Here is a 12,863-nt window from a genome sequence, read left to right on the forward strand (position 1 = left end):
ATCTTTTTGTGTATAGTTGGCTCTGATACTGTGGCCATCCCTGGACCTCCAGGACCAGCTGGACCTCCAGGTCCTGCTGGATCACCTGGTCTGTCGGGTCCAATTGGCCCTGCTGGTATCCCAGGACAACCAGGTAAATCTGCCATCTTGTCCAATGCGAAGCATCTGGATGGAATAAAAATGTGGACTGATTTTTTCCTGTGATAAAATCATTTAGGATCTAAGGGAGAGCGAGGAGAAAAGGGAGAGAGGGGGCAGAAGGGGGAGCCAGGTGAGCGGTACAGCTTTAGTTTCACCAAATCCACTACTGGTTTCAGCAAAAACATATTATATTAACACGTCCTCGGTGTTTTCTTACCTAGCAGACACTTCCTCAGTGGTTGGATCTCGTGGTCCACAAGGACCTCCAGGACCTCCTGGAGTACCTGGTCCTCAGGGTCCTCCTGGTACGTTTAGAGCTATATGTAACACAAATATGTCAAACATTGTGGCTTAAATTAAACTCGCGATTATGCAAATGTTACTTTCATTCAGGTGAGTCTAAAGAGGGTCCCCCAGGACCCAGAGGTCCTCCTGGAGAGCCAGGTAAATAAGTATTCTTCTCCACGGACACAAAGATAAATAAATAGATGATCAGCATAAAAGATGATTTTGGCAGCATCAGAATATTTTTCTCCATCTTAAACCGATCTGTGTCCTCACAGGTATCGGCGAACCTGGACCTCCAGGCGAGAAAGGAGCACCTGGGAGCTTTGTGCCGACATCAGGTTGGTAAAAGAAAACTAATTTCACACAAACACACTGTCCTCTGGTGTCTTTGCATGGCATTTGGTGCACTTTACTTTGTATCTCAGAAACCTTCTTTGCTGGACCACCCGGACCTCCAGGACCCCCGGGGCAGAAAGGGTCACAGGGTAGGTGCAGAGGACCAGATGAATATTGACGATTGAATATTTTTGAAAATTAACTGGCCAGTGTTGAAGTTTGAATGTTTTCTATAATTCTTTCGTCTTAGGTGACCCAGGACCACAAGGGTACCAAGGTGAGGAAACTGCGTCGTACTTTAGAAACTCCAGGTTTTCACAGACAGTCTAAATGTAATGGTGGCTCTTCCAGGTGAACCAGGACAACCAGGCCTTCCAGGAAGCCCTGGAGACCCAGGTGTTGGTATGTCAGGAACCTTTTACTGTCTCAATGTGTTCAGGTGCCCCTGAGGTATTTCTGGGGTCAGTAACAAACAGTCGAGCTATGATTGGATATGAATGGTTTTCATTGCAGGTTTCCCAGGTCAGCCTGGAACTCAAGGCCCACCAGGTCCAGACGGGCCACCGGGACCTAAAGGTAAATTCAAATCATTTCTGAGCTTATTGAGCTTTCCGACATTATCTTTTCATGTTTGCACATTGGTTCTTCTTTCTGTCCGTGTGCTTCCAACTCAGAAAAGGCTCTAATTTACTTTAATTTGATTTATGTTTCCTTTCACAGGTGATACGGGAGATCCAGGACCTCCAGGAGTCTCCGCAGGTAAAGTCATCCCTCACATATGCTATATCTGTGATGTATCTTCAAAGTCTCACAGTTTTACATTATTGGAAGTAATTTGTCCCAGGGTGGTGTAGAATAATTAAAGGAAAGCCTTCATTTACAGCCTATTCGTCTCTGCCTGATTAGCTGCTGCTAGCACACCAAACCCAAATTTTCCGAACCCTCGGGCATTAGTTGCTCTGTATCTAGTTTGATCCTTTTTCTTTCTTTAAAGCCTTCCCAGTGTGAGTTTGACAGTGTTAGATTATTAGAAATGTTACTTAAACTGTTTCAAACATGCTTTCCTTTGAACAACCAACAGGGGGCGACTCCTGTGGTTGTAAAGTGTTCAGCACACTATACAACTTGTGGCTGTATAGAAGTCGGTGTCACTGCTCGGCCAGCGTTTGAAGATGTGGATGTTCTTGTCATTAGCAAATATTTTTAAACTGATATTTGAGCTTATTGTCTGCATGTAAATGACATTCTGGGAATTCGTGTTATCGCACCAGGTAGCTTGCTCAATCCTTGCCCCCCAGGCCTACCTGGACCGCCCGGTCCACCTGGAAGAGATTGTCCTGGATCGGGATCACTTGGTTTGACCCCGTGCATTGCAGAATTCCTTAAGAGTAAGCTGTGCACTGGCAAAGCTGCGCAGGCACGCTGCTTCTCCCTTTTCTTATACATCTCCATCAAATTCTTCTTCTTTGAAGCTCCCTCTGGAGTCCATGGCAGACACTAAAACATTAACAAATTTGGCAAAAAGTTCCTGATTTTGTTTTTTTGTGTGTGGTTTTTTTTTCCACCAAGCTTCACATCTGCGCCTCAAGCACTCCAGCGCCACCTATGGGCTAGAATTGGACTTGTGTTTATGCATGTAATTTTGAACTGCTTTATACAAATGACGAAACTTGGAATCCTTGGATCGTGTTGATTTTAAAGCATCCAATGAAATGAAATTCGGGATTAAAGAAAAATTCAAAGGTCACAGTTGGGATAAAACTGGGATAGATGATCTTCGGGCCAAGCCTCGCAGATGTTAGGGTTTCGATTTTTCCTTTTTTTAATGTCCTCATCCATCACAGCTAACATAAATCAGCCACAAAGTTGGGAAAATTGGAAGTATTTGTCAAATTCCAATTTGGTACATATACTTGAATCACATTTTAAGATGGCACAAAACATCGTGCAACTAAAAAGGATGCAGCAATAATTAAAAAATAATTCTTTAAAGACCAAGACATGAAAAGTTGTACCATCAGCTGTCAGTTGTCATGTGTCCACTTTGTTATTCTTTGAGTTTAAATATTTTCCAATCCACGATCTTGGACTTGTCGCCCCCTCATGAGCATCACCTGAACACTGGGAGGTGCTGCGAAAAGCAAAAGGTGCTTTCAGCCTCGCTTTGGACATGGCGCCCTGCTGAACTGCATGGCTGCTTGTAGCTTTCATTCTACTTTGTCGCTGCTTGCAACTATGTTTGAACCTGGTATTTCAACTTGGTATCTACACATGGATAAAAATGTTGAATAAATGTGCTTTGACATCAGGTGGTGGCATCAGAGAGTACTTCATTGGACCTCCTGGGCCTCCTGGGCCTCCGGGGGCACCAGGCACACCTGGACATGCAGTGGACGGGCTGGTTGATGATGTCGCCAGCAGAGTCATGGCCTACATCCACAGTATGGTCAATCACATGATAATGCTCCACAGGATGGTACACAAGACGTGTGAGTGAAGGTCCGTAACTGTTGCTGTTTCAGGTTCAGGCAGAGGTTATGATGGGACCCCAGGCCCTCCTGGTCCTCCGGGTCCTCCTGGCTCCGTCTCTCTCAGTGACATGATCAGCCTCTTACAGAGTAAGTCTCTGCTACACAGGCAACATCTGCTACAATGAAAGAAATTCAAAATTGTTTCATGAGAATCTAAAAGTGATGAATCCTATCATTTGTTTCCAGGAGAGGACGTGAGGCGATACATTGCTGGTCCTCCGGGTCCACAGGGACCTCCAGGAGCTCCAGGCTATGGCAGCTACAGCTTTAACACACAGGAGGTGGCTGAACGTGTCCTGAGTTTGATGTCTGGTAGGTGTGACAGTCTTACAGGCGACCTACCAAAAAGGTCCTCTGTTGTGTCTGACTATAATCCTGGTCTCTCTGCAGAGAGGGAGGCGCTTGCTGTCCCTGGACCTCCTGGACCTCCCGGACCACCTGGAGCTCCTGGTTTTCCTGGAAACTTTTTACCAGGTAAGAAGCATCACAAATCTCTGCAGTTAGACCAGATGGTTTGGTCTGGGTGAAACAATGTTGACCCACAGCCAGAACCCAGCTGAGTGGGTCGACTTTAAGATACCTCAAGTTCACCGTGATTTAGTACCATTATTAATCCAATAAATATATTATCCAACTAGATGGGTATCAGACTTTAGTTGGCCCTCAGGGGCCTCCTGGTCCCCCGGGTATCCCTGGCTCACAAGGTCCACCTGGCCCGGAAGGTCCACCTGGTCCACCTGGATTTTTTAAATACATCAGCTCAGACATTCGTGACTACCTGCAAAGTGAGTTTGACAGAAATCTTTCACTCCACCTTCTCAAAGAGAGAAACTGCGTCTCACTGTTGGTCTTCTTCTCCACTGCCCTCCTACAGATGTTGCTTTCAAAGGTCCTCCAGGCCCACCCGGACCCCCTGGACCTGAGGGACCCCCTGGACCAATCAGTGGGTTGGTTACTTTTGCTGACCATCTCAACAGAGACACACTCAAAGCTGAACTGCAAGAATATACCAAGAGTGAGTTTAAAGCAATGCTTCACCCATTTAAAATCCAGATATTCTTTGGTTCTACGTCTTTGTGGGGAATAGATGGTGACAGCTGTTACAGAGACTCGTGGGTAGAGAAGAGGCTACAGTTTAATGAACTTAGACTGTGCTGTGTTTTCCTCCAGGTGATGATGCGAGTGCCGCCATGTTTGGAGTTCCTGGTCCACCAGGTCCTCCTGGACCCCCAGGACACAAGGGAGAGCCAAGTTTGCCTGACGACTACTCCAGTATGGCTCTCAAAGTAACTGATTACATCAAATGTAGGTGGCCGCCACGCTTTATAAAAAATATGATTGACTTCAGACTGAATCTGTTTAAACACATTTTCTTAAATCATGCAGCCCACGGTCTGCTCCATGATGCCATGAGCCACTCTGAGCGCGTGGTTCAAGGACCTCCAGGAATGCCTGGAGAGGCCCGATTGGTTAGTTCCCAACAAAATGTCATGGATGTGGTGGAATACTTAAAATGTAAGTCAACCTGACCTTTGGTTTCCTTTATAACTGACACTGAAGTGCACGGTTATGTATATAAAATGGTAAATGGACTGTTCTTATATACTTTTTTCTACTCTGATCACTCAAAGTACTTAATACAACACTTATATCTAACATTCACACTCTAATGGATGCATCAGAGAGCAACATGGGGTTAATATCATTCCCACGGATATTTGGCATGCAGACTGGGATCAAACCACCAACTTGATTAGTAGATGAGCTGCTCTACCTCGGGAGATACAGACAGCCCATAAACAATGGTGTGTCCACTGTGATACTACTGGCGGATTTGTGGACTCTTGTGTTGAAGCTTTAAAATGCTAGTTTAATGTGTGAGGCTTTGTTTTGTATCCAGAGGTGCTGCCCCCTGCTGGACGTTTTTTAAATAAACAATGCTAAACACTCTTAAATCGTGACATTTGTATCACCCTGTTTCCTTTGATCTGCAGCTCATGGTGTAGTGCGGGACATTATGAGGGAGTACAGACATGTCTTTCAAGGCCCTCCAGGACCCCCAGGACCCCCAGGTCATCCAGGATACAGCCACTGGCTTCATTCCCATGGAAACGCCACAGATCTGGTGGAATACATCAAATGTGAGTGACTGTCCTATCGGGCCAAAGTAAAGCACGTCTGAAAGGACTGCTGGTTAACACTTCTTCTCGGTCTGTTTGCAGCTCGTGGTCTCCTCCGTGACACTGAACGTGTCATCCAGGGACCCCCGGGGCCACCGGGACCTCCGGGTCCACCAGGATACAGCAGACTGTTTGGTTCTGACACCAACGTTTCTGATTTAGTGGAATATATAAAAAGTAAAGGACATATAGCAGCAGCATGGTACAGCAGAATGTGGATGTGTTTTAACCACCGAGTGTGTTCTCCACAGGTCATGGAGCCATCGTGGGACCACCTGGGAGACCAGGCCAGAAGGGGGAGAGGGGATTTCCAGGACTGAAAGGAGAGAGAGGTGCAGTAAAAGGAAATCGTGGACTTCATTGGTAGTGTCAGAACATTTAACGCATCGGTTTATAATCTTAAGATGTGTTTTTTGTGTGTGTGGACACAGGTGAGCGAGGCCTTCCTGGACATGACGTTTACAGAGGCCCAAAAGGGGACAGAGGTCAGTGTTGCTCGTGGGAGTTTAAAAGAACAGTTAAAGGTTTTCCTCTGGCCTGTTGTGCTGTTCATCCATCCAGACTCTTCTGATGTTGTTGACATTTCTGTAGCTACTTCACCAAAACTGGCAAAGTGCTCACTTCTCTTAAACGCAACTAAACAGCTCATCAAAGTGAGCAAACAGGACGTAGGCAGCATGGTAATGCAGTAAAGCCCTGATATGAAGCCTCGAGCTGACGGCTGTCAGTGAGGGAGGAGTCTGAGAAAGGGCGGGACTCGACACGCCCTCGGGGTAACAAACTGTCAAACTGGTAACAATGTTCACTGAATGCAGTCGTTACTGCGAACCTTTGCTTCTGCAGCAATAAGCTGTGTGTAAATGTTCAGCATAGCCTTCATCAGCCACTGGTTGGTACTCTAACATAACAAAAAGCCACAAACATGCTTTTTAATGCTGCTTATTTGGCATTTCAGTGGTAGCTGAACTTTTCTTCTCTGGAGGCTGATTGTTTGCAGCTAGACGAGTCGGCCCCTGCTGGTCGTTTGAGAGAATGCAGGCTCAACACGCTTCATGTTTGAGTCAGCAGACTTTCCTGACTCAACCTCGAAGGCATTTGTGTCTCCTGCTGGAATAACGCCAGCGACCTTTTGCTAGACAAGCAGATGTCTAAACCTCTACACCCAGAACTGTTTGTTTTTCTTTCCACAGTCTGTGAAAAACGCAGAATTTTGACTGAAATGTTTTTGTGGGAATGATTTTCTTTCAGTGACTTTACAGTAAAAAACGTAACTGAAGGTTTTCTGCTGTTTCAGGAGAATTCGCAGTGACGAGTAAAAGGAGGAAGAGGAATGCTGGTGTTTGACGCCTGAGCTGCTGAAAGTAGTTTCGCTGGTGTTTTAACTGTAAATGTGTTTTGAACATGAAACACATGAAATCAGGGACGTCGTATTGAATCATGTCATCTGTGACGGTGTTCAGTGGTAACTTTACCATTTCATTTTTTACTCATCAGACCAACGAGTATTTTATGTTTTTTGGAGTTTGTGGTTCAAGTCTTGGGATTCATATAAAGAACGAAACAGCACAACGTTAGAGAGAAAAGTTTATTTACATGAAAATGAAAATCAGCACTACAGGCCTTCTAAAAACTATACATGTTATAAAATGTGATGTTTTTTTTGTTTGTTTTATAGTCAACATTCAGAAGTTAAGAACCAGAATTTTGTAACTGTTTGTGGTGGACGATCAGCTTTCGTACATAAATAACTGCTGAGGCCGTTTTGTAAAAGGTGCACAGCACTCCTTCACCGAGTTTAGTTTTTTTGTACATATGATATGAAACACCTTTGACTAACTAATAACAGCCAATCAAAGAAGATGAGATGATCAAATGAACCAATCAGAGGAGGAGATGGCCTAAACCAGTCAGGTCCAATTTTTTTATAACATTACATCAGATTTAATAATAATAATAATAAAAAAACTGCAAAAAGCTCATGTTGTGCATTTTTTAATAAAGAGCCGTCCCACCTCCTCAATAACTGTTAATAAGCTTCAGAATTCCTTCAAAGGCAGCCGCAACAGGTATGCAGGGTCTCCACGTCTGTAGCATTAAGGCTAGTCGCTAAAACAGTGTTACAGTCCGAACCTGCTGAGCTGCGTGTGGCAGCAAAAATACAGACGAGGCAAATATGAGGTGTGAAGGAGTCATGTGACTTGGTTTGACCGATCTCTCAGTTGAGATCATCTCCTCGTGCACCTCGGGACTATTTTCTACAGCAGTGGCAGTCACTTTGTATCACTGTGCCGGTGTGAAGCGCCTCCATCAACAAACCTGCCGAGGACGACAGGTGGTGAGCTCTGTGAAAGCATCCTTCAATAACTCAATAGCGGAGGAGAGACGAACACTGAATGTGGAAGAAAATAATTTGAGAAACAGGTGAGAACGTGAAAGTCAAATCTGTGTGAAGCAGAAGTGTTTGTGGGGAAACGGGATTTCCATCAACGTTTTAAAACGAGCAGAAATAATCCAGAGCAACACGAGGAGATGACTCTGAAGGGAAGCTCGCTCTAACCCTAAAATCAGATCGCCCTGTCACATCATCGTCCAGTTATTTGTCTTAAAAACTGCAGCTTGTATTCCTTCTTTATCCCTGAATATCATTCCTACAAACAACAACAAGGAAAATGACCCGGCTGACGGGTAAATGCTTTCCACCTGTCACCACAGTGACTTCCTAACAGTCTCCACCCTCCTCACAGGGTTTGTTCCTAAACAACTAATAGTCTTGAGCTCAAGACTGAAGGCATTCTGAAGAAAAACCTGCAGTAAAAGTTCCTAAACGCTGCATTAAAGTCATGCATCAGATCACGAGCTAAGGGCTGATGACGTTCATCAAACGTCATCAGCCCTTCGACAGGAGGCTCCTCTTTTATCTGCAATACATTCTCCTTCATCATCACTTAAAAGTGATGCTTACTGATCTTATTTATTCAGATTTAGTGGTGAAACTAGTTTTCATCATTTCCTTTGTGCAAAAATCTAAATGGGAAAAACGTCGAGCAGCAAATAAAATTGGGAACTAATTGAATTTAAATGCAGACACTCTGCAGGCACTGCACTGTTTAGAAAAATACTTCAGGAAGGTTGGACTGAGCACTTCACACGAACTCTCCTTCAAATGGATCCTGATAGAAAACAGAGGTCAAAGGTCAAAGGCAGCACGTCCTCCGTCTTCACCGTCTCCGTCGGTGCGTCCGTTCGTTTGTCCGTGTGTGTGCAGACGTCGTGTCCTCTAGAAGCCGGTGGACTGGACGCTGGGGATCGGATAGAACTTGGAGATGCGGGTCTGGGTGGAGGGATTAAGGCACTCCGACTCGCCGCTCATCTTGAAGAACACTTCCTGTTCCTGCAGCTTCCTGGCGAACTCCTCCTCCAGCGCCTGCAGAGCACACACACATGGAAATGCTTCAGTTTCCTTCGTGTAATGAGCCTCAGGTAAACTGTGGGGTCACCTGACTGAGGTGATACGACGCACAGTCCACACCTTTAAATCTTTCCTAAACACATTGTTAGACGCTACGTGTAGGGCCGGGCGATATATCGAATCGACGCATCGCGAGTTTTTCCACGAACGATGGTTAAAATGACGTCATTGTAAATATTGAGAATAGGTTGCCATGCAAATATTAAGCTGTCTGCACAGAATTCACTGAGTTTTGTTTCTCCCGACCGGAAAATGCTCTACCCAGTGTTTATCCTTCCACACAGGGACAAACATGGCGACATCAGGAGTCGTTTGGATTTCAGATGTCGAACAAAATGCAATCATTTGAAAAGCATGCCGTAAAACTGTTGCCACAAAAGGCAGCAGAGCCAAGTATTTATTCCAGAGGCTGAAAAGTCATGCACTGCAACATGAAGAGTGTTTTAAACTCAGCACGTGAACGTCACACCAAAGAAACCTTTGAGTAAACCAGCTGTGATACGAGCTGCAGCAGCTCATGATATATATCATGGATCAGGATATAGCCAAATAAAATACTGCGATATTAGATTTTCCTCGTATCGCCCGTGATGTCGCCACCCCAGAAGGTTCAAACGGTTCACCAGAAAACCTTTTGTTTCAGTTTTGTTTTGTTACCTTCTTCCTGGGTCGCAGTTTCTCCCTCCACTCCTTCAGCTCCAGGCTGTGCTCCTCGTCCAGCTCCTTCAGCTTCTGGGTCTCGTGTTCGATCAGCAGGTGGCACTTCTCGTTCTGAAGCACAAAACAGAGTTACGTCGTTTCAGTGCAGTCTTTTATCAAACGGGACTTTGGCGTGGTTACCGGAGCCGACCTGCAGCTGCTGCAGCTCGCGGATGTTGGCGTCACACTGGAGCTGCAGGTCTCTCATCTGGTTTTCGTGCTTCTGCTGTTGGTGCAGCCGCTCGTTCTTCTGCCTCTTCTCTTCCTGAGCTGCGAACTGGAGACGCGATTATTGACTAAAGGCTGGAATTCTTTGAGGGAACGTTTCACTCTCCGAGCTGAAGGCGGCGGCTCACCTGTTTGACCTTCTCCCTCTCCTGCTCGGGGCTGATGATGGCTCCGGTGATGCGGAGGCTCTTCTTGAACATGGCCATGCGGGTTTTGGCTTCGCTGCGCTGGATCTTGGGCAGTCGGGCTTTCTCCTGCGTCTGCTTGTTCTTCATCTCCTCGATCAGACGCTGGTTGTAGCGCTGCATCTGCTCCATCTCCTGTACGGTCGACGTGAAACACATTCATGAGGGTTTTCATTCAGATAGAATAAAACGTAGCAACAAGAAAGACGACAGAGTTTTGTGCATCTTTCAGTAAAGTTGGCTGGAAAAGTTTGAGAGGAAGCACAAAGAGAAGAGAGGAACAGGCTGGATAAAGTCACGACGGGTTCAGCAGGACGTCAGCAGTTGGCTCAAGAACAATCCTACACTCACTCCAGCGACTCAGCTTCTAACAGAGCTGAACAGGATGTTCAGAGGATTTGATGTGTTCAAAAGGCCAGAGTTTAGAAATCACTGGATTTAGTGGGAAGAGCCACTCGGTGTCTGTGAAGTTTTGTTGTGACCTTCAGCAGAATTTCAGAAGCTGGACATTTAGTCTCTAAGGGAGCGCAGTGTTAAACTGACTCGCTCTTCATCCTGTCCATCCCACGGACTACTCTCAAATCTCGTGGTGATAGAGCCTCACACGTTAATGCCATTTTCATATTGTTAAGCACTTTGTGCAGCATCGGCTGTTTGAAATGTGCTATATAAACAAATTGGACCTTGACCTTAGATGCAGCTCGTGCCGACTAAAAGAGAATCAACGGGATCTGAAGTAGAAGTAAAACTCTCGGGGTTCGAGAACAAGCTGAAGGACCGGCTGTGGTTACAGTGGCACAGTGGTTAGCACGAGGGTCCTTCAATCCCACCATCAGACTGAGGTCTTTGTGTGTGGAGTTAGTGGGGTTAGGTTAACTGGTGACTCTAAATTGCCCATAAGTACAAATGTTTGTCTGTGTGCGTGAGCCCTGTGACAGACTGGTGACCCTGCCTCTCGCACTAAGACAGCTGGACAGGCTCCACCCCCCCATGACCCTGACAAGATAAGCGGAAGAGAATGGATGGATGACTTTGGTTAGTAAATCTGTCGTGTGGGTTTGATGCAAACGTCCAGTGAAGGCGGAGGTTACCCCCACAAGACGAGCCTGACTAGCCCCAGGAAGCATCTGTCCTCCTTTATTCCTTTTTCCTAATAACGGTGTTAAATCATCAGTTTTTCTTACACAAAGCTCGAGTCAAACACTTTAGCTTCTCGACCTAAATGAAAAAACATCAAAGAACTAAAAAGTGACTCAATCAGGAGAACCTGACAGATTTTCGTCCTTTTAAGGTGGACGATGTTTCTCCGTGCACGTCTGAGGTCACCTAACAAACTGAACCAGCAGCAGCATCCACGCCGTACCTTCTCGTGTCTCTTCAGCAGCTGATGCCTCTGCATGAAGTACTGGTCTTTGAGCTGCTGTTTGAGCAGCTGGTGTTTCTCCTGCAGATGGCGCTCTTCCAGCTCCCACATGGCAGCCTCCCGTGCTGTACGCAGACACAGATCAAAAGACAAAGCTGAAGCAGTGCACAGAGGAAGCGTTCACAGGCTGAACGTCTTCACTACATAAGCAGCTCCAGATCTGTCCTTCTTAGAGAAAAAGGCTCCAGACCTCAGCGTTAACTTTACTAATGACGGTTCACATTTGACCTCTGCTGCCAGCCGGAGCTCGTCCTGAGCTCCTGAAGCACAGCTGCAGCCTCCCGTGACCTGCATTTCTGAGAAGTGTTATTTGTGCCGCTCCTGGAATATTAATCATGGGATTAAGTCCCAGTCTGTGCCAACGGGCAGCCGTCCACCTCGCTCCGACTGGAAGGGGTGACGGTCAGAAACCTCAGTTTTTATGTTCTGAGGTGAAAACAGCTGCTAACATCAGTCTGAGTGCGGTTTACAGTGTCGGCACAGCAGGAACCATCTCAGGGGAGGAATGCTCTTTGTTATATAATACTAACATTCATCTTTCTTGAGTCGGGTTTATTTTATAAACAGTCATAAAAACTAGAAAAACACTGTTGGGGGGGGGGGGGGGGGGGGGTGCAGCTTATGGTCGCAGTGAGACCTTCAAGGCTCAGCCATACGAGTGATTTCTGCCGTTATCACGGAAATCCAAACCATCTGGGAACTCAAACCCAGACGTAATCTGCTTAGTTAAGTTTAAGTACTACGTTTAGTTGTGCTTATCATCATAAAACAGGAAGTATTTGTTGCGGGTGGGACGAATTTAACACTGTGCACATGACTCAGACAAGCAGACCGCGTTGGAAACGACTAAAACTGTTTTTCCGTTTTAAAGTCCATCCTTAGATGGTGATCTGTCTCCGAACGTTTACCTCGGAGCAGCTGCTGCTTGTGGTTGAGGCAGTCTCTCTCGATGGTGGCGAGCTCGTGTTTGTGCTGCTGGATGATCTTCTTCAGGGCGCTGTCCAGGTCCTGCTGCTGCTTCTGCAGAAACTCCTGTTCCTGGATGAGCCAGATTAGAAATGTCAGCAAATCACAGATCATGTGATCATCATCCAAACGCCCTGGACGACTTAAATAGGGAACTTCACATTCACACATGACAGTGAGTGTGTGTGTGTGTGTGTGTGTGTGTGTGTGTGTGTGTGTGTGTGTGTGTGTGTGTGTGTGTGTGTGTGTGTGTGTGTGTGTGTGTGTGGACGGGTATTAACATCTTCATTGGGACCAAAAATTGGTATTTTACTATACTTGTGGGGACAAACAGCCCTCGAGCCTCACAAGTTTGAAGGCCTTTTAGTGTCAGGGTTACAATGAGGTTATGGTTAGGTGTAGGGTCAGGGTCAGGGT

The 12,863-nt window shown here is 46.0% G+C and overlaps 2 protein-coding genes across 10 annotated transcripts in view; one reads left to right on the forward strand and one right to left on the reverse strand.

Moving 5' to 3' along the window:
- Positions 1-7,250, forward strand: part of LOC113023557 (collagen alpha-1(XVII) chain-like) — a 25,315-nt gene extending 18,065 nt beyond the window's left edge. For 6 of the 8 annotated variants that reach the window (XM_026169647.1, XM_026169649.1, XM_026169650.1 and 3 more), the window contains 24 exons: positions 17-133; positions 218-271; positions 363-446; positions 535-585; positions 705-767; positions 855-914; positions 1,016-1,042; positions 1,117-1,167; positions 1,279-1,341; positions 1,486-1,524; positions 2,037-2,153; positions 3,075-3,206; positions 3,288-3,383; positions 3,483-3,608; positions 3,687-3,770; positions 3,935-4,081; positions 4,171-4,311; positions 4,467-4,601; positions 4,683-4,811; positions 5,291-5,437; positions 5,519-5,653; positions 5,728-5,808; positions 5,908-5,961; positions 6,771-7,250. In XM_026169647.1, coding sequence (XP_026025432.1) covers positions 17-133; positions 218-271; positions 363-446; positions 535-585; positions 705-767; positions 855-914; positions 1,016-1,042; positions 1,117-1,167; positions 1,279-1,341; positions 1,486-1,524; positions 2,037-2,153; positions 3,075-3,206; positions 3,288-3,383; positions 3,483-3,608; positions 3,687-3,770; positions 3,935-4,081; positions 4,171-4,311; positions 4,467-4,601; positions 4,683-4,811; positions 5,291-5,437; positions 5,519-5,653; positions 5,728-5,808; positions 5,908-5,961; positions 6,771-6,820 — 2,183 coding nt within the window. In that variant the 3' untranslated portion in view covers positions 6,821-7,250. The remainder of the gene's footprint in view (positions 1-16; positions 134-217; positions 272-362; positions 447-534; positions 586-704; positions 768-854; positions 915-1,015; positions 1,043-1,116; positions 1,168-1,278; positions 1,342-1,485; positions 1,525-2,036; positions 2,154-3,074; positions 3,207-3,287; positions 3,384-3,482; positions 3,609-3,686; positions 3,771-3,934; positions 4,082-4,170; positions 4,312-4,466; positions 4,602-4,682; positions 4,812-5,290; positions 5,438-5,518; positions 5,654-5,727; positions 5,809-5,907; positions 5,962-6,770) is intronic. The other 2 variants (XM_026169652.1, XM_026169655.1) reach the window with 2 other exon arrangements.
- Positions 7,048-12,863, reverse strand: part of LOC113023558 (serine/threonine-protein kinase 10-like) — a 21,341-nt gene continuing 15,525 nt past the window's right edge. For both annotated transcript variants that reach the window (XM_026169657.1, XM_026169656.1), the window contains 6 exons: positions 12,389-12,518; positions 11,421-11,545; positions 10,001-10,192; positions 9,796-9,921; positions 9,603-9,716; positions 7,048-8,900 (listed from right to left, as the gene is read on the reverse strand). In XM_026169657.1, the coding sequence (XP_026025442.1) occupies positions 8,754-8,900; positions 9,603-9,716; positions 9,796-9,921; positions 10,001-10,192; positions 11,421-11,545; positions 12,389-12,518 (834 nt within the window). In that variant the 3' untranslated portion in view covers positions 7,048-8,753. The remainder of the gene's footprint in view (positions 8,901-9,602; positions 9,717-9,795; positions 9,922-10,000; positions 10,193-11,420; positions 11,546-12,388; positions 12,519-12,863) is intronic.

The sequence above is a fragment of the Astatotilapia calliptera genome, chromosome 6 (genome assembly GCF_900246225.1).
Source record: "Astatotilapia calliptera chromosome 6, fAstCal1.2, whole genome shotgun sequence".
Taxonomy (NCBI): domain Eukaryota; kingdom Metazoa; phylum Chordata; class Actinopteri; order Cichliformes; family Cichlidae; genus Astatotilapia; species Astatotilapia calliptera.